A 22,352-nucleotide genomic window follows, 5' to 3' on the forward strand; every position below is an offset into this window, starting at 1 on the left:
TGTATATAAGCATGTATCATTTTGTATGCATATGCTATCAAGTTGTATAAACATATATCATTTGATTCAAATGTAACATTTGTATGTATAATTTATCCTTTTATAAATACAAGTGTTCGTAGAAAAAAATATTTTTTTTCAGTTCTTTAGATATACAAATGATCTTATCAACTACAAATTCAAATACAAATAAATGAAACACATTAAATAACAAATATGAATACAAAATACTTCTTTAAAAATACAAGTACATCGATAAAAATAAGACACAAATATAAATAAAATAAAATCACAAAATATAAATACAATATTCAGTCAATTATAAAATACAAATATAAAATAATTCTTTAAAATACAAGGGCGAATTATATATAAAATATAAATGATGGTGCATACTAGAAAATATAAACACAAGTGCAAGCTATAAAATACAAATACAAATGCGAATTATAATATACATCTATAATCTATAATCTATAATCTATATCTATATCTATAATATATTAAAAGTGTGAAGACCCTTATAAAAGTGATTTGAACTTTTTGTCCTTCATTAAAAATCTCCGCTATACATAAAATTATCTTTTCACCATTTTTTATTATTTTTTTAATATTAAATATTTAAATGGAGAAGATTTTCTTATTATGGTTAAATTCCTAATTTTATGATTTTTTTTTCTCACGTCTAAGAAAGATTAGGCAAAAGTCCTAATATGTTTCTTCAAACTTTTATTTGGATTAAATACAATACTTTCAAAAATATTATATAATAATATAATATCTATCAAGTTAAGAATAGTGATGAAAAAAATCTCCTACCTTATAGGTTGAAGAATCGCTTCCCAAAACTAAAACCATTACCAAATGGCCAATACACTATTCGGGGTAGGAATCCTAATTTATTTTTAGATAAATTTTTCATCCCTCAACGCGAGTTAGAAAGAAAATTAAATATTAACTTAAATAATTTACTTAGCAAAAAATATAAAATATTGTCATAAATAATTTATTACTATAATTACTATAATTTATTACTTAATTAATTTTTACTTTTCCCCAAACAAAAAATCCATATTTAGTAACCTTTTAATTTTTAAGAAAAAAAGATGTTGGAGTTCTATAAATTGAATATTCTTTCTTCTACAACACATAACGGCATAACAAATTGTTTTTGTATGTTTGTAAGTAACTTTGTTATTGAGTTTCTAACTTAATTTTTTGATTTAATATTCAAGTTTCAGATTTGTTTTCTATTATGCTGGTGTTATTAATCAAGAATAACAAAACATCTTTTCTATGTTTGTAAGTAATCTTCGTTATTGAATCTCTGACGCAACTTCGTGGTTTATAGTTTCAGATTTTCTTTTCTATTACATTGAATTTTTTTATCATGAATAACAGATGTCCTTTTATCTATATAATATAATATAATATAATATAATATAATATAATATAATATAATATAAGTGTGAAGATCCTTATAAAAGTGATTTGAATTTTTTACCCTTCATTAAAAACCTCTACAATAGACAAACTTGTCTTTTCACCTTTTCCTCAAATTATATTAATTTTTTTTATAGTTAAAAAAGAACCTAAAAGATATGGAAGACAAATAACCATCGTGTACTCTTAATTAAGAATTCAAAGCCTAACATGGAAAGAAATTAGATGGCATTATTCTAACTCTCCCTCAAATTTAGGACGTAACTTAATAATTTCTTTAGGAAAAGTAGAGTTTTAAGTGAACACAATTTCTTTACAGTTAATTTGATTTGTAATTTCTTGAGTTTCGGTTACTTGATCAAGATCAATTAGAATAAAAATTTCTATAGATCAATTATAATAAAAATTTCTAGAATTCTATTTAAGCAATATATTGAATCAAAATTTACAAGAAATATATGTTTTTCTACTACTTTTTGTCCTTATTTTGATTTTGATTCAATTTATCTTTTTTTTCTGTCTTTTAGTTAATATTTTAAAGATTGTGTATGAATTATTAATCAATAATTTATAACGAATTCTCTTCTTTTGATAGTTTGTTATATTCCCGTTTCAAATTAAAAATTTATGATTAAAAAATTGAACGAAAAAAGAATGATATCGTCGAATTAAGTAGTCAAAAATCAAAGGTGTATCTCTTTCTCAAACTCTATACATGTATTAAGTATGGTTAATACTTAAAAATCTTAATTTATTCATTTTTATCATTCACACAAATGTCGTATATAATTTACACCAACCACTATGTTTTAATAATCTTTTCTTTTTGTATATATATTTTTCTAACTGTCAAGATGCACATGTGCAAACTATAAAATACAAATACAAATACAAGTGCAAACTATAACATACTTACAAATGCAGGCGCGGACTATAAAATACAAATACAAATATAATTGTATCAATGAATACAAAAATATAAATGATGATGTGAATAAAAATACGATAAACAATTGTGATATTTTCGTGACTTGTATTTGAGTAGCCATATTTTTTAAAAATACAAAAAACATAAAATAAAAAAAATAAAGAGAAAAGTATAAAAAAGAAAGCCAAATAAAAAAAAAAGAAAAAAGAAAAATAGAAGTTAGAGAGGAAAAAAAAGAAAAAGAAAGGAAAGAAAAAAAAAAAGAAAAAAAAAAAAAAAAAAAAATACAAAAAATGTAAAGGAAGAATCGAAAAAGAAAAAAAATCAGAACTAAAAAAATAAAAAAGGGAAAAGAATAAAATTAAAAAAAATGATGGTAAATACAAATACAATGCACGCTTATGATGTTTTCATCATCATCATTGACTTGTATTCGACATAGTCATATTTTTCGAAAATAAAAAAATAAAAAAATATAATTTTGATTAATGTATTTATGTTTTATATGAATACTGACTATTGAATAATAGTGAATACAACGGTTGTGAATTGAATACAACGGTTGTGAATTGAATACAACGGCTATAAATGGTAATATAGTAAATTGTGGCTATGGAAGGTGATTTTGTGCTAAACTGTCGCTATTTTTGAAACTTTCTAGCAAACATAGACTTCTAATTACTCTATTTAGCCTAAGTTTCAATTAATTACAATTCATAGCCCTTTTGCCTATTAGTTATTCCTTATTACAATTCTTAGCGCCTCCCAATTATTTTCTCTTCTTTCTCTGGTTTTTATTACACTCTGTTTCAATTTTCTTCTTCTTTTTTTTTTTTCGTTTTCTCTTCCTTTTTCCTTTTTTCTTTTTTTCTTTTTCGTTTTTTTCTGTTTTTTTTCCTTTTCAAATTTTTCTCTTTTTTTACTTTTCTGTATTTTTCCTCATTTTTTGTTATTGTTATATTTATTTATATCACACTATATATTATAAATAAATTTATTATTTGTAGTTGAATAGTTTAAGCGTGCATATATACAATTTATCATTTGTATTTGTATACACAAAGGTATATGGAGTAATTGTGTTTGTTTGAGTCTTAAATATATAAATATGCAATGTGTCATTCAGTGAATATATTGTTAATATTTGTATTTCGAATTCATCATTTGTATTTGTATGTAAGCAAGTATCATTTTATATGCTTATGGTTCAAATTGTATAAATATGTATCATTTGATGCAAATGTAATATTTGTATTTGTATAATTTATCATTTTATAAATAGAAATGTTCATAGAAAGAAAAGTAATTTTTTTTTTACGATTTTTTAAAAATACAAATGATCTTGTCAACTATAATTCCAAATACAAACAAATAAGATAAATTAAATTACAAATATAAATACAATAGTTCTTTAAAAATACAAGTGCATCTACAAAAGTAATAATACACAAATACAAATAAAACATAACCACAAAATATAAATACAATGTCCAGTCAATTATAAAATACAAATACAAAATAATTTTTTAAAATACAAGTGTGAATTGTATAAAGTATAAATGATGGTGCAAACTAGCAAACACAAATACAAGTACGAACTATAATATATATATATATAAATACGAATTATAACATACAAATACAAGTGCAAACTATAAAATGGAAATATGTAACGACCCATTTCATTGTTACTAAATTATTCATAATAAATTCATGAAAATTCTTAATTTTCATTCCTAAATATTAATTTGGGTCCAAATTAGCCAATATTTTATTTATTATGTCACCTTAAATTTTTCGGCGAAGATTTTAGCCTCCAAATGTGTCTAGATAGACTCAAGCTCAATAAATTTAATTATTCATGAGTTCTAATATCAATAACTTAGTTTGAAATTTCTTTAGTTATTAATTAAGGTCATACAATATCCCTAACACAAAGTTAAGTTTAGAACTTTATTTTTGATAGAGTTTCGATATGGGTTTTTATTAGGGTTAATTTCGAACGATCATATCTCTTAAAATATCAGGAGTTACGAAACCCAACACCCATCAAATTAAAGATCTCTGAGTCCTCTTTCCAACACAATGAACCATTTGTCAATCCGAATTTGGAGTAAAAAGTTATGACTGTTTTACTGAGCACTATCCGGGCTGAAGCGGAATTTCGCTGTAGCAAAAATTCTGATGGTATTTAAATCAGTTTCAGCCGTATTTTAAGTCTAAAAACCTCAAATTTCATTCTCTAACCCTAGAGAAGTGATTTCCTAAGTCTTAAGGTGAAATTCCTTCATTGAGGTAAGTTTTTTTATTTTCTTCGTCTTTTAATCCTTTAACATCTTAGAATCCTTGGAAAGACCTTTAATGGTGGAATCCTTTTAAAAAATACTCATGGGTGTTTTTAATATGATGTAGAGCTGATCCTAAACTGTAAATTAAAGAATCCTAACATGAATTTCATAACCTAGATTATGAATTTTGATGGTTAGGAACCTTGAATTCCGTAAATATGAGAACTTTAGCATAAAAACTCCATTAATGGAGATGAGTTAAGCTTGAAGAGCTAATTAATGGCTAACTGACATTAAGGAATGGCATAGACCTTGAATTAAGGGTAGAATTAGCGGGTTTGAATCCCCAAGATATTTGTTTGAAGAGTAAATATTTAATTACTTTTATAATTGTTTGATTTTAGATGATTGATTGTTCCAAGGCATGAAAGAAAGGAAAGAACATCCTTGTTGCAGCCTGCTTCTTCCAAAAGTTTGGCGCCCAGGTAGGCTAGGTTTAATGCGTAGAAGATTATGTTATTCTATATTTTCATAATTTAGTATTAATGGGAGAAAACATGTCTAGGCCTGTGGGCATGGAGTTGAGGTGGATAAAGACACGAGTACTTAAATTTAATCCCTAAAACTATATTATTGATTGATTATGTGATATTTATGATAGTATGTGTTATGTGTCCGAAAGGAGATTGTTGTAAATGTAGTATATGAACATGATGATTTTTTTAGTTGTTCTAGTGATGAATCTAGTTGAGTTGTAATGGTATTAGGTTGTATGTATTGTGCAATAATATAATGAGGAGAATTATGTTAAGATCGAATATTGATAAGCATAGTAATATCTAAGGGATAGATGACTTGAATTAGTGTGATGATTGTATTATGTGAAAAGCGGTAGAGGATAATGATACGCATGAATGTGCTAGTTATAGGTGGTGATGTTAGAACCTAAGTTGCGATATTTAAGAAGATAATGATATTTTTAATAATTAATGAGTAATTAAGGCTTCATAGTGACTTGTATGCGTAAGAATTAAATTGTGATTTATTTTATAATATTCTTGTTTGATATTGATAAAAATACTACCCCCTTCGTTTAAAAAAGAATGATCTACTTTGACTTGGCACAAAGTTAAGAAAACAAAGAAGACTTTTGAATCATGTGGCCTTAAATTAAAGTTGTGTCAAATGTACCAAAATGTTCTTTAATCTTGTGGCCCTAAGTATGCCATGTGGAAAGTTGAAATTAAAGTATTGTCAGAAAAAAGAAAGGAGTCATTCTTTTTTAAACGGATTAAAAAGGAAAGTAGGCCATTCTTTTTGAAACAGAGGAAGTATATCTATTGGATGACCATGAGAGGCTAAATTGATGATAATGATGGTTTATTGAATTGTGCCTATGAGTGGCTTGTTTAATAATGATAACTCCTTAAAGTAATGTTATGAATACTTGTTGATTGATATTCGAACATTCTTGAAATTGTTGATGCTTGGATTGTTAATGAGTGTATAAATGATTGTTGAAAACTTACTTGATGGAATTGTCTTATGACTTTAAGTGTACTTGTAAATTTGGTACATTGTTGTATGCTGTGAGGTTGTGTAAATTTAATATTGATAATACTTGTTTATGGTGGATTGGATACCACGCCGGTACAGATATGTATATGTTGGATCGGGTACCACGCCGGTATGGATATGTATATGTTGGATCGAGTACCACATCGGTATGGATATATATATGTTGGATAGGGTACCACGCCGGTACGGTACATGAACATAGATTGTTCCCTGCAGGTCATGACTATTTAGGCAAAAATAAGTCCCATAGCATGCGTGTACATATTTGTGTTGAGTCTGTGGATGTTACTGTATGATTGATACTCTTGATGGTTATGTGGATTATTTGTGAGCACTGTTTGATCTGTTATTGTTGTATTGTTAATTCATTGGGTATTTGATTGTGTGATGTATTTGAAAAAGGGAAACTTTATACTTACTTATATGTTGGTAGACTTGCTTCATTTATATGTGTTTTAATGGTAGCTTACCATTAGTTGAATTATATTCCTTTCAGGATGTCATGATTTATTTTTCTTAATTCTGTTTTATGCTTATATGGACTAACGTGGTCGGCTGATGATGCCTACCAGTACGTGTGGTTGTACTAACCATACTCTTCTACATTCCTTTTTGGAGTGTAGGCTGAATGCAGGTTAGTTGTAGTTACTAGATAGATGCCGATATTCAGCATTAACTTCTGCACTTTCATCATGGTAGATGTTAGAGTCTTTGTATTATTATTTTATTGTCAGTTTATATTGTACTAGATAGCTCTTGTACATGTCTGGCCAAGTCTTGGGATAGTGAAGGTCAATTGTAAGAAGTTTTTGAAAAATTTTACTTATTAATATTTAGTTTACGTTATTATATTTAATCCAGTATTTTCTTAAAAACAGAAATCTTTCGCATATTTTTAGTTGGGTAGTAAGGGTTCTCCTAGCTACTTAGAATAGCGTAGGTGCCCGCACGGTCCAATAGTTTGGGTTGTTTATATATATATATAAACAAGCGAGAACTTTAAAATGCAAATACAAATGTAATTGTATCAACAAATACAAAAATATAAATGATGATGTGAATACAAGTACAATAAACAATTGTAGTATTTTTGTTATTATTCGTGGCTTGTATTCGAATAGTCATATTTTTCGAAAACACAAAAAATATAAGATAGAAAACAGGTACAAAAAAGAAAACCAAAAAGAAAAAAAAGAACAAAAATAAAATAAAGAAAAATAGAATATAGAGACAGAAAAAAAAGAAAAAGAACAAAAAGAAAGAAAACAAAAATATAAAAGAAAAGAAGAAAAAAAGAAAAACACGAAAAAGAAAAAAGTACAAAAAAGTAAAGTAAGAATCGAAAAAGAAAAAAGAAAACAAAAATTAAAAAAAATAAATAAAAAGAACAAAATAAAAAATAATGGTAAATACAAATATAATGTGCAGTTATGATGTTTCCGTCATCATCCATGACTTGTATTCGATATAGTCATATTTTTCAAAAATAAATAAAAATATAAAATATAAAATGTGATGAATGTATTTATGTTTTATATGAATGCAGACAATTGAGTAAAAGCAAATACAGTGGATGTGAATCCACTATATCAATTGTAAATGGTAATATTGTAAAGTGTGACTATGAAATGTGGGTTTTGTGCCAAATTGTTGTTGTTTCAAAAATAGCAACAATTGGCAAAAAATTCATCTTCTATAGCCACACTTTACAATATTGCCATTTATATCCAATGTATTTAATTTACATCCGTTGTAGTCGCCTTTACTCTATAGCCTGTATTCATATAAACATAAATACATTAATCACATTTTATATTTTATATTTTATTTTAAAAAAATATGACCACATCTAATACAAGCCATTGGTGATGACGAAAACATCATAACCGTGCATTGTATTTGTATTTACTATCATTTTTAAAATTTTATTCTTTTCTCCTTTTTTATTTTTTTTTTACTATTTTTGTTTTCTTTTTTCTTTTTCGATTCTTTCTTTTATCTTTTTTATTTTTTATTTTTTATTTTTTTTCTTTTTCTTTTTTCTTTTTATGTTTCTTTTTTTCATTCTTTTTTTTTTCTATCTCTATCTTCTATTTTTTTTTGTTCTTTTCCTTCTTCTTTTTTTCTTTTGATTTTTTTGTACCTCTTTTTTCATTTTTTTTTCTATTTTCTATTTTTTTGTATTTTCGAAAAATATGGCTACTCGAGTACAAATCACGAATTATAATAAAAATACCACAATTATTTATTGTATTTGTATTCACATCATCATTCATGTTTTTGAATTCGTAGATACAATTATATTTGTTTTTGCATTTCGCACTTATTTTTGCGTATATATCATAGTTTGTATTTGTATTTATATTTTATAGTCCACAATTGTAATTGTATATTAAAGTTCGTATTTGTATTTTATAGTCCCACTTGTATTTGTATGTTATAGTTCGCATTTGTATTTGTATTTTATAGTTCACACTTGTATTTGTGTTTGCTAGTTCGCACCATCATTTATATTTTATACAATTCACACTTGTGTTTTAAAGAATTATTTTGTATTTATATTTTGTAATTGACTGGATATTATATTTATATTTTGCGATTTCATTTTATTTGTATTTGTGTATTATTTTTATTGATGTACTTGTATTTTTAAAGAACTATTTTGTATTTATATTTGTAAGTTGACAGCATATTGTATTTTTCTTTGTAATTTAATTTGTTTCATTTGTTTGTAGTTGACAAGATCATTTGTATTTTTAAGCAATTGCAAAAGAATTTTTATTTTCTTTCCATGAACACTTGTATTTATAAAATGATAAATTATACAAATATAAAATATTACATTTGCATCAAATGATACATGTTTATACAACTTGAACCATACACATACAAAATAATACTTGCTTATATATAAATACAAATGATAAATTTGAAATACAAATACTAGCGATACAATTTCATTAAATGATGCATTGCATATTTATATATTTAAGACCCATACAAATATGATTAATCCATATATTTTTTGTATACAAATATAAATGATAAATTGTGCATATTCACAGTTAAATTATGAAACTACAAATAAAAAATTTATTTAAAATATATAGTATGATATAAATAAATATAAAATATAAAAAATATAAAATCCACAACCACAAAAAATAATAGGAAAAAGTACAAAAAAATAAAAAAATAAGGAGAAAAAATGAAAAATAAAAAAAATGAAAAAAAAGAAAAAAAAAAAAAAGGAAAAAAAAAAAAAGAAAAAAAAAAAAAAGAAAAAAAAAAAAAAAAAAAAAGAAAAAAAAGAGAGTCATAGAAAATAGAGAAAGAAAGAAAATAAATGAGAGAGACTGTGAATTGTAATTAGGGATAGTTAATAGGCAAAAGGGGCTATGAATTGCAATTAATTAAAATTTAGGCTAAATGGAGTAATTAGGAGCCTATGTTTGCTAAGCCACGTAGTTGTCCCAATTTTGAATAGTAGTTATATTTTGTGTCTGAGTTGACCGTTTTAAATACGAAAAAGGACCTAAAATGCTCTTCAATTATGTGAAATGGTGCAAAAATATCATTCGTCTACTTATTGGGCCTAAAATGCCCTCCCATCTATCTATTAGGCCTAAAATGCCCTTTCCATCTATCTATTGAGCTTAAAATACCCTTCCTATCTAACTATTGAAGGTTATTTTACCCTTTTATTTAACAAATCAACCTAATCTCACTTCATCAATGACTCAAACTGTCTTAGCTATTCTAGTGTCTACTGTTGCTTGTGAATTGACACTTAGCACTAGTGATAGTTTGATTATCCGCTTTGTAGTAGACTTTATCCTACTCCCTACATTTAAAAAAGAATGACCTAATTTGACTTGGCATGAACTTTAAGTAAATAAAGAAGACTTTTGAATCTTGTGGTCTTAAATTAAAGATATGTCAAATGTACCAAAATGCCCTTCAATCTTATGGTTTTAAAAATACCACGTGGAAAGTTGAAATTTAAAAATTGCTAAAAAAGAAAAGGGGTCATTCTTTTTTAAACGGACTAAAAAGAAAATGTAACGACCTAAAAATTTGATGAAATATGTGAAATTTATAATTTTGTATGATTTGACTGTTTTGGCCCTCCCCATAGTTGCATTATGATATTTCTGGGGTATGAAAGTGATTGACATGATTTTCAATGCATTTTGGTATCATTTATGTGATATTGTGGTTTATGGATTCAAGAGCCTTATTTTAGACTTATGGGATATCTTTTGATCCGTGCAGCGGATAGCCGAACAGACTGCGCCAGCAGCTTTGAAATATTGATTTTATGCTAGGTAGACCTTTGGTTCGGGTCCCGATGCACCCGAGCTCATTTTGATCTATTGATCGAAAAGTTGAAAAATTGAAAGTATAGTTGTGGGACCTACATTTGATCGAAACAACCTCGGATGAAAAATTCGACTTCTCCAGCAGATCTGGAATGTCGATTTTAGGGTGTTAGCATGTGAAAACTTGAATAATATTTTTATCTTATGATTACTAGTTTTTCATCAATGTAACCTTCAAAACAACTTTGATTCTTGATTTTAACCCGAATTTTAAAGATTTTACTCGGTAAAGCTCAAAAATAATTTTTCTTCGATTTGAACCTCATCTTTTACTCGATTTAACTTGGGTTTCAGCTGTAGGTTCCTAAATATATGGGGAACATGTTTTTAAAGTAAAGTTTTGATTTTGCCCTTCTTTTTTGAAAATCCATTTTGGGGGTTCGTTTTGATCCCGAATCAAAAGTAGTCAATATGGGTGCCGTTGGTTTTATTTTGACTCATAGATTTAATATTTGATGTTTTTAGTGAAGTTCAAGATTTTTTGTGAAAAGTAAGGTCACGGGTTCAAGTGTAGCAGACTGGTTTCGGCTTTCGAGGTAGGTTATGACTTAACTCTTTCAGACTGGGCTGGGTAGTAAATGATGATACAAAATGCATGTTAAGGGTGGGAACTAATCATGAAAAATGAGTATTTATGTGTTGTGCTCGTGTGGGGGCCTATATGTGATGTGACTGTCGAAATTGAGTTATTATGCGATATGTGTAACCGTGTGGGGTCCTATGTAATATTAATAACCTTGAATACATGTGAATAATTGTATTGTGTTGTTAAGATGCTGAATATGTTACCATTAGTGTATTATGATTATATTCATACTTTATTTGGCATGTGAGACATGTGGAAATTCATGGATGAAACTAAAATAATGAGTGGATATTGGCTCACATAGTTGTGGAAATATATCATTGTGGTTGGTTGTGAAAACACTCATTGTGATTGGTCGTGACCATTACATACTCATATCATACTTATTCATGAAATATTGGTACCACCGTGGCAACATCTGAGAAACGCTGGTAACACCTTTTTAAAACCCTCTCGGAGGGATGTACCGGGAAGGAGATATTATAACACCTTATAAAACTCTTTCCGAGGGATTTTCCATAAAGGAGATATGAGATATGTGGATTGTATACGGGTTGACGAAAGCCCCATGGGTCCTACGTCTGGAAGCTTTAGCTTCGTAGGTGCATACGGGGATTGTGTGACGACCCCGGAGGTCGTGCGATGACCTCGTGCATCATCATCATCATTATCATATACATTGCACTTACTTTATTGTGTTTATGTTGTGTTGTATTGCCTTATTGACTTGTCATCCATGTATTTGTCTTACCTTCATTTACTTGTATTTGATGATCTTGTATCTATATGTTCTCTCTTGTTCTATTTATATGTGACATAATGTATACTTGTGTTTTATATCTTGGTGTGTCTTTGTAATATATGTGAGATATATTAGAACTGTTAGTGCAAGCGCTGTGGGCTACCATTGTGAGATATTTTCTAATTGCAGGTGACGTGCCCTTAGTGTATATTTTGTTTGCTTTATTTACTACTTTGCTTGGTCGGTCTATGATACCTACTGAGTACAAGTAGACCGTACTCATGTCCACTGTGCCCTTTCGGTGCAGGTCCTAACTTGAGTGCGCCTCAGTTTGATTGACTCGGGCGATTGTTGGAGCTTCCAAGATAGCGGTTGGACATTCATGCGTCCAAAGTTCACCTCTATCTTTCTATAGTAGTTATGTCTTTATTAATACTTGGAGACAATTATTATTTCTTTGTGGTTATTTTTTCGATAAATTTGACTCTTGGATTGTATTAGTAGTTCTTACACTATTGACACCTGGTTTTGGGCATGATTGATATTTTGTATAAGTTTTTTCCGCATTGTTATGATTACTTATATGGTTTGGCTTAGTTCTAGAAGCCTTACCTTGGGATATTGCTGTCTTTTCCTCTTTTTGTATCAATTTGGGTGATAGGCTTACTTGTCAAGGTACACCGCGACAAGTGCCATCATGACTCTTGTTTTTGAGTCGTGAAAGAAAAACAGGTCATTCTTTTTTAAACGGAGGGAGTACTATTTTGGAAGCTTTTTTGCGTGCTCATACTTGGTCATGAAACGAAATAAACGATAACTAATTTTTCAATTACTTGTTCTTAATAATTTTTTAATTTTTAGTACTTTAACCACTTATATTTCTTTTTAGGTTTAATTTCATTGACAGAAATATCTATCTTGCTTGATGAAGAAGAAGAGTCTGATTAAGTTATGGGTCATTTAAAATGCAATGATGATTACTGTTAAGAGTTAATAACTTAAATGGTCACTTAACTTTGAATTTTTATCTCAGAAAGTCACTTAACTTTGAACTTTACTCAGAAAGTCACTCAACTTTAGATGTTTTACTCAGAAAGTCACCCAACCCATTTTATTATTTTTTAAACTAATTTTTGCTTATGTAGAATTTTTTTAATAATAAAATTCTAAAAAATACAAAATATTAATTTAATGACCCTTTTACCCTTTCTTTCATTCCCCTTTCTTTCGTTTGATACCTACATCTACAGTATTTCAATAGTTCATGTATCATTTGCATGTAAATTAGCCTACATTTGAATGACCTGGTAATTTGTTCGACCCAGTTGTAGTTCATGTATTATCTCATCCAACAAGCTCAATGCCTCCATAGCATTTCCATTTTGACAAAACCCAGATATCATAACATTCCAACAACCCATATCCCGATAAGGCGTGTCCTTAAAAATACTTAAGGCAACACACAAAGATTGGAAATGGCAATACATAAGCACCAACGAGGCAGCAACAGATACATCCCACTCTAACCCAAGTTTACAATTAGGCCTTATGACTCATTTTAATTTTGCATATGACTTAGATTCTGCTTTTTGTACAAACTATTTTTAATGGTTTCACGATATGCCTCTTGAAAACTATATGCACTACAAGAAAGTAGAGATACAACGACATTATATAAATATCGTATTAAGGAGTTTAAATGTCACAAATTTTTCTACCAACATTTAATTTACATTTGAAATAAATATCGCAAATTTTAGTGTCGAGAATATTTCCAATATTTAGGTAAATGTCGGAAAAAAATTGTGACATTAACTTCACGACATTTATGTAAATGTCAAAATAGATTTATGACATTTATTTGCAACATATAGGTAAATGTTGGTAAGAAATTTATGACATTTTCTCTGACATTTACATAAAAGTCAGTATGAGATATCTGACATTGTATTTTCAACATTAAGGTAAATGTCGATAAGGAATTTATGACATTTATATGAAATGTCACTTAATTTTCAATAGTTAGATTAAATGTTTGGTAGATTTTTCTTTGTGACACTTACTTGGACCTTTATAAAATGTTACATTTAAATTATCATCGTTTTAGTTGAGGTCAATAAATAAAATATTAATGTCGTAAAATTTAGTAACATTTTAAAATTTTCATCAATATTATTGCATTTAGATTAATGTCACTGTTAATTATTTTAAAAATGGATACAAATTCTCTATAATTTTTCTCATGACATAAATACTTATAGCTAATTTAATCTATACATTCATAAATAACAACCTCTTATAATAAACATGAAATATATGTAAAGTAAAATGTGTTCTAATAGTATAACCAAAAAACTAAATAGCAAAATGGTATCAAATCAAATGATCTAAGTAAAAATGAAATATAAATATAATAGTTTCAACATGCAACCAACTTTAACGCCTAATTCAAATCAATTTCATTAAATTCTAAGATAAAATCTGCAATAAAACTTTATGAAATCACCAATCCACAAGTTGAGGGCATTTCATAGCAGCTAGTAATTGACCTCAATTCCCTGAAAAGCTCTGCATAAGAAATTCACATAAAAGAAAAAATTATAACTATATGATGAAATTATTTCCTCCATCACTAGAATAGATTGGGATATCAAAAAAGCACAGTGAATTTTTAAAGACAAGCATATTGAAAAATTGATGTAAAGCATCAAGTAGAGAGGCTAATTTTTTCTCTTTGAAAGAAAAGAATAGAGAAAAGGGATGTCTTGTAATTTTTCTAACTTACCCACTTTCGTTTATTTGTGTCAACTACACTAGTTCCAGTCTTCTTGATCATCTTAGCCTGAGAAGAAAAATTAAGCTGATTACTTAAATATTTACAAAATTAAAACATAATAAATCATAGCATACATAGTACGCCTATTTTTCCCATAAAGAAAATCAAAACAAAATTATAAGATTGTTTCAATAACAAATATTGCTTCAACAACAAATATTTGACCAAAATTACCGATGAATAACTCTGATATAGTGTAGCAATATGAAAAATTCATATATTAAAATACACAAAAACAATTAGTTAAAATGCAACTTAATTATTCAATTATGATGCTCATCTATAAGTTACAGAACTACTAAGGTTGAACTTCAATACCAATAGTTTACATGACGTAGTGACTAATAGTTGGTTGATTAATCCCAAATAGAAACAAGAAAAGGAATCAGCTGATCCCGAAATCATATGAATTTTAGGATTTAAACAAATTGAAATAAAAATCAAAACTTTATTTCCTCTAACCTTTTTTGTCTGAACAAATGAAATGGGTGATAACGGTTGTTGACGATCTTCAATTCAGTTATCAGAAGCCTATCACAAAAAAAAAAAAACAATTCTAATTAAAAATAACTAAGTTATCAACTAATAAAAGTAATTTTTGTGAACAACACAATTATTTACCTGTCCTGATTTTGTATATGCATCAATAGTAATACCCAAAGACTCTAGATATGCTTGTACACCTGCCTTTACTTTATCTGATATAATTACTTCCATGTCTATTTTTGCTTCCGATAATTTTCTCTCCACTGCTTCTTATCCTCTTTTGCTTCTTCTTTTGCTTCAGACAACTTTTTATCCATAGCTTCTATTTCTTTTTGTGCTTCAGCCAACTTTTCCGCCATCTCAATTTTCATAGCTGAGGAAGCTTTTTGAACTTCCAACTCAACCCGTGCATCAAAATCTCTTTTTTCAGCTTGAGCTCGTTTATATACAGGACCATAAACGAAACTTGGAGTTGCTCTCTTTCCTAAAGTTCGGACAATCCCATGAGTGTCTGGTCCTATTACTTTTGAGTACACATCATTGGGAACACTTCCAGGGATATTTAACTCGGGATGCACCTCAGCGATATCATCCATTTGTTTCTTGTTGAAAGAAAAGTCAAGCAACGAAAAGTTAAAGAAAATTGCAATAGAATAAAAGTTCCAAAATACTTATAAAGAATCAAAATTTATCATAACTTCACCGACAATCTCATTCACTGGTTGTGTATTCTCTCTCGTGTGAGTTTTTCTGAATACCTAAATACGGGTTGGCTTTACACCACTATTCTTCTTTTTCATCTATTTCAATAGTAAGAGAATGCCGTAAAATATTCAATACATGTATCAATTAATAAAAAAAATTACAGAATAAAGAGTGTGATTATGTCATACCTCATCTATAATTTGAGCATGACTTTTTCTTCCTGATGTGTGTGGCATGGTCAGCTTTTTTTGACTTTCTTTGTTTCTCTTGCTCTTTTCCTAGAGAATTTTAACACAATAATACATAATAGAACAATAACCTTAATAATATGATTTGATTAGTTAAAAGGTTCTAGCATAGCCAGAACGACAAAAAGAGAGAAATAACAATCCAAGTGAAATCTCCAACTGCTCAGTCTAGGCATCGTATGAACTTGAAGAAGCTTGGCCAAATAGACTATTTCACTTTATTTTCTTAACTTTAAAAGTTTGCATTTTGCTCTTCTTTGTTTGTACAGAGACAACATGTTATTGAACAAGAATTAGCAAAAGTGCAGGAGCAGATCCCATAGTATAAGAAAAGTGTCAGGATGCGGAGGATCCAAAGTTGCTAATTCTGAAAGAGCTAGATAGCACTAAGAGACTTATTGAAGAGTTGAAACTCAACCTAGAGAGAGAATAGGAGTGAGGCTCATGCTACTTTCTCAGCTGGTAGTACTCATGTTGACCAGAGGCTTCATCAGATGTTCGTTGCTGATAGGGACTACGAAGGTGGCTATCTCGAAATGGAGATAGAATACCCTCCTAACTCCAAACCAGACGTTAGAATTGAAAGCTGTGTTGAGATCAAAGGGTACTCAGTGGTCGGTGTAAGTTGCAAGGATAGACCAAAGCTTATGTTTGACATTGTATGCACCCTCACAGACATGTAGTATGCTGTTTTCCATGCCACTATCTCATCAGATGGTCCCTCTACATCACAAGAGTATTTTATTCGCCACATGGATGGTTGCATTCTGGAATCTGAAGCGGAGAAGGAAAGGGTTGTGAAGTTTATTGAAGCTACAATTTGGCGAAGGATAAGTGATGGTTTCATCCTAGAGTTGTGTGCCAAGGATCGAGTTGGCTTACTTTCTGAAGTTACGAGAGTCCTACGAGAAAATAGGCTATCAGTGACTAGAGCTGGTGTCACAACTATTGGCCGGGGAGAAAGCAAAGAATGTCTTCTACATAAGAGATGCATCTGGAAAACCTGTCGAGATGAAGACGATTGAAATACTGCATGAAGAAATTGGACAGACGATGATGCTTAATGTGAAGAAAGACCCAACATCTGCAAAGGTACCTGAAATTGGTGGTCTGGCTACGACAAGCTTTTTCTTTGGAGGCTTACTGGAAAAGTTCCTAACTTAAAAGTACATCTATTGTGAAAGATACATCTTGAAATAAAGAAAACTGCACGCGTACGAAACTCACATACTGATAGTTTAAATTTAAAATTCAAACGGGATAGCTTGGTTGTGTTTTTGACCCTTATTGACTGTTAGATCATTATCTATCCAAGAGATTCACACATAAAACAAGATTATATTATACTAGTAAATTATGAATTTTGTACTCTTGAAGTGTAATTAAAAAACAAATTAGCATCCACGGCAAAGAACTAATTAATCCAAATCACAATATTTGTTAAGGCAAACTGATAAAAATTAATACTAAAACTTTTTTCATATTCAAGAATCTATATATACTAGTATCTCTAGAGAAATATATAGATCATTAATTGCCTAAATATATAATATTTCTCTTTGTTGAAAGTTTCTGTTTCATCTTTACATTATGTCTGCATTACTTGATATGAAGTTGCTAGTTCTTGTTTTGGCGATTCTTGGAATATATGGGTCTCAAACTACAGCGTGTACGCTTCCTGAAGAATCCATGATGCAAAAATACGAGCGATGGATGATTCAATATGGACGTGTATATAGAACCAACGCTAAAAAAGAGAGCCGTTTAAAGATATTCAAGGAGAATATAGAGCGTATCGAAGCTTTCAATGATGCAGCAAATCAACCTTATAAGTTGGGAATCAATGCATTTGCAGATTTAACTAACGAGGAATTTAGAGTTGCGTGAAATGGTTTGAAGATTCCATTTTGTGAACCGAAAATTACCTCATTCAAATACAAAAATGTTACTACAATTCCAATAACTATGGATTGAAGAACTAAAGGTGTAGTCACACCTATCAAAGATCAAGGACAATGTGGTAAGTCTTTCACCTTAAAACACTCGATCTAAGTTATACACACTGACAGTGTAAAGATTCTTCATGTTATCCATGTATTTGGCATGGATACAATTAAAACGCACTTGTAATAGGAAGTAACTAGTAGTAATTAGTTTACACGTGACCTTCAGTGTATATAACTAAAACTCTTAGCTTCTTAAAGGGCTTACTATTGGTTTTCGTGTTCTATTTTTCTATTACAAATAGGGAGTTGTTGGGAAAATATTTTCTGCGATAGCAGCCACAGAAGGGATCACCAAACTCTCGACAGGAAAGTTGATCTCGCTATCAGAACAAGAGCTGGTGGACTGTGACAGAACGCGTGATGATCAAGGATGTGAAGGTGTTTACATGGAGGACGCGTTTGAATTCATATTGAAAAACAAAGTAAAAACCAGAACTAGCCTCCAAAGAAAAAATCAGCTAAGATGAAACTCGAAGAAGTAAAGCTATGACTCGCTTACTGTCTCTAGCTATAACTAACAAATCCTTACAAAAGAATTTTATTTTCTTATCAAATAGAGATGAATGCCAAAGTGTGTCTGTCATGAGCGCTACTGCAGAAGCAGAATACGATTTCAATCATCAATGACCATTAGAAACATTGATCCAGGGACATACATCTTATAAATTTAGAATATGCTAAGCAGATTATGCACAAACTACTAAACTTATTTCTCAGACATCAATGACCATCTAAACAGATTATGCACAAACCTTAAATCAAGGTTTCAAGATCAAGCCTTGTCAGTTGTCACATTCTCAGAGAATATAACCTCGGTTACGCATCTAAATCCACAATAACCAATTAACTACTCCAATAAACTAACACAAGTGTATATACAACATATAAGCTTTCTTAATTTACAATAACTATTTCTTTCAGACTCCATACTGAAGATGAACTTCACACTTCTCTTATGAAGATCCTTTTATTAACAGCTTAAAAACATTAAAGGAAGTGTCCATCCAAAGTTCATTAAAAGTTCTCTACTCACTGAATACTACTAAATACTATTCACAATTAACATCTTAAGGGGTGTTGCATCAAACATGAACAAGTAAAGCTAATCTGGGAAGCAGTTAGTAACTATTCACAAAAGTACCTACTAACTCAAGCTGTGGGATCTTTTATTTGGAAGTGAGACATTGTGTGCACTAAAATATTGTAGCAGGTGCTTTAGACTATGGTTTTGAGAGGATATATGGATCCAATCTTAAGTTATAGTAGGATAGAATTTGTTCAATCTCAAGAAATGATATCGGGTTTGAGCACGGGATAGGAAAAAGTATTGGCAGGGAGTGGTTTACTCGATAACCTCTTATCTAATGCAAGTCTTAATTTTTGATGACGATGGTCGTCTCAAGAGAACAGGGACTGTTCGGACAGCGAGTGCACACATAATTACAGCAGTTATTGGTTCTGGAGTTCTATCATTGGCTTGGGCAACTGCTCAGTTTGGATGGGTTGCCGGTCCAACTGTATTGCTTCTCTTCTCCTTTGTTACTTACTACACTTCTTCTTGGCTCTCCGATTGTTACTGTACCAGCGACCAAGTTATCGAAACAAGAAACTATACTTACATGGATGTTGTCCGAGCCAATCTTGGTGGGGTTAAGGTAAAGATTTGTGGGATGATGCAATATGTGAATCTTGTTGGAGTTGTAATTGGATATAGCATTGCATCTTCTATTAGTATGGTGGCTGTAAAAAGGTCCAATTGTTTCTATAAGCATGGCCACCATGTTGCTTGCAATGTTTCAAGCACTCAATACATGATCATGTTTGGAGTGGTGGAAATTATCTTGTCACAAATTCCAGATTTTGATCAGATTTCGAGGCTTTCAATTGTGGCAGCTGTCATGTCCTTCACTTACTCTACGATTGGTCTTGGTTTAGGAGTTGCCCAAGTTGTGGAAACAGGAAAAATACAAGTCTAACTAGGAATAGTACTAGAACTAGAATGCAGAAAATTTGGATAAGCTTTCAAGGAAAAAGTCTTGGCAGGGAGTTGTTGTCCTTCCCGACCCACGGAAAGGTGCTTACGTGTTACTCACACTCACTCTTCTACCATCGAAAACACCATTTTCTGTAGAAAGAACGAAATTCTAGAACAACAGCTGGCAGATACATTGGCTGGCAGTGAAGCAGCGGAGAAAAATTTATCTTTTGCTATGAAGAGTCAAAAGGACATGGAGAAAAAGATGGCTAATGTGGTAAACAGGACATTCACTCTTCATTACTAAACGATTGCAGGTTCATTCTCCAGCGTCTAAATAGAACAACGGTGAACCATGTCTACAGAGAACAAAAAAAGGCTCCAATATAGCCTCAACCACACAACAATGAAATATCTGTAAAATGAAGCCACACTAATTCATGAACTATTAAGGATGGTACAAGAGGAGTAATTCATGATGTCGATACAAAGTGGATAGAGGTCAAGCATATACCTGTGCATTCTCTGAGCTCCAATAATGAACTAGAGATCGCCACTGATCTTCTTCAACATTATCTGGACAATGAGCTAACCGTTCAATATCAGTATCGTACGGATCATATCCACTAGTTTTTGCTTCATGCTTTGCTTCTTTCCATTTAGTTCCAAGTGACATCATTAAAATGCGCCTCATATCATCAGTTGCGTTAGTATTGTCCTACATATATATTTAACATACAACTCATTAATATAGAAAAATATATAAAAACAACAATATCTTAATATATAGGTTTTGGTTATACTAAGTACCTTAATTTGATCCCACATTTTATTCTTGTACATTTTAGGAACAAGTCTCCAATCTGTATAATTAAGTGGCGCTAAGATGCCATTTCGCGCTAGCACACCAAGTTTTGAACTCAATCTAGGTCCTTCTGGTCCAATAACCTGACCTTATTCGTTCAGTTCAATATGTAAATTGCCACCATCTTTAATTATTGTAATTTATAATATTTTTTCTTCTATTTCAATCAAAGTGGCACTGTTATAACTTCTTGTACAAATATTTTATATCTTTTAAATTTTTTAAGTTGTTAATTATTATGATTAATCGTATTTTTTATGATTTTTCTTGAAATATATAACAAATTAATAAAATAAGATAAATAAACTAAAGCAGAGGATAAATGACCAATGAAATTGTGTCAAAGCAGACAAAAGGGCAGCATATCTTCTTTGGCTATTTTTGATTGGCCGTTTGTCCTTTATCATATATTAAAATTTACATTAAAAAAGTTTTATATATATATATAATAAATTAAAGGAGAATAGTCTAACATGAAGTTATGCCAAACGAGACATCGATAAAAAATTATTTTGTATATTATTTATTAATCGAAAAAGGGTCAAAAATACCCCTAAACTATTTGAAATAGAGAAAATTAAAAATACTCTTTGTTAATTTTTTGGATCAAAAATAACCCTCTGTTAAATTTTAGTTCGATATAATAACCCCCTCTCTAACGAAATAACACCAAGTATGTCGTGTGGACAAAAAAAATATCACTTGAACAATCCACGTCAGCATCCACGTGAAAAATTCCCTCATTTTCATTTAAAATTCTTTCAAAAAAGCCCAATTCAATATTAGGTAGTTTAATCAAGAAAAAGAAAAGAAGTAATCTTTTCACTAGAAAATTCTACAAGACATGATTTCGAGCAAAATAAAAAAACTAAAAGCAATGAATAAAAGAAGTGAAATTACCATAGCGAGCAATTTCGATATTGGTTGAAGATCGCTCTTTCTCAATATCCAACAGATAAAAATAACTAAATTTGACCAAAACGTCATTTCAAAATAATAAAAAAAAATATGAAAAAATGTCATCTCCTAAAATATGTAAATAATTGATCCAAATAATATAAATAATAATATTAAAAAATAAATATTTATAATTAATATAATTGAGGAAATCAAAACAAATGTAGAATGCTTATCTAAAAGATATCTTCCCTAAAAAAATAATAATATCAAATAAAAATAAATATTTATGATTTTATTACAATTGAATAAATTCAGAAAGTATTACAAGAAAAATCAAATAAGAGAAAAACTATTTTAATCAAGCAACTTATATGCATAAAAATA

General features: G+C 29.6%; 1 protein-coding gene across 3 annotated transcripts; it reads right to left on the reverse strand.

The window, feature by feature from the left end:
* Nucleotides 1-14,320: 14,320 nt before the first annotated feature.
* On the reverse strand, nucleotides 14,321-20,896 carry LOC107877032. 3 transcript variants are annotated; one of them, XR_007044954.1, is made up of 6 exons: nucleotides 20,718-20,896; nucleotides 16,163-16,252; nucleotides 15,405-16,069; nucleotides 15,246-15,314; nucleotides 14,733-14,789; nucleotides 14,321-14,515 (listed from the first exon to the last, which is right to left on the reverse strand). XR_007044954.1 is itself a non-coding variant. In XM_016723820.2 (6 exons), exons 1-3 carry the CDS (start codon nucleotides 20,880-20,882, stop codon nucleotides 15,503-15,505), a joined length of 624 nt encoding a protein of 207 aa, XP_016579306.1. In that variant the 5' UTR covers nucleotides 20,883-20,896; the 3' UTR covers nucleotides 14,321-14,515; nucleotides 14,733-14,789; nucleotides 15,246-15,314; nucleotides 15,405-15,502. The 3 variants fall into 3 exon arrangements, 2 of the variants coding, with proteins under 2 accessions (XP_016579306.1, XP_016579313.1); XM_016723820.2 differs by having other exon boundaries at nucleotides 15,405-15,871; XM_016723827.2 differs by lacking the exon at nucleotides 15,246-15,314 and having other exon boundaries at nucleotides 15,405-15,871.
* Nucleotides 20,897-22,352: the final 1,456 nt, after the last annotated feature.

The sequence above is a fragment of the Capsicum annuum genome, chromosome 1, assembly GCF_002878395.1.
Source record: "Capsicum annuum cultivar UCD-10X-F1 chromosome 1, UCD10Xv1.1, whole genome shotgun sequence".
NCBI classification, from domain to species: domain Eukaryota; kingdom Viridiplantae; phylum Streptophyta; class Magnoliopsida; order Solanales; family Solanaceae; genus Capsicum; species Capsicum annuum.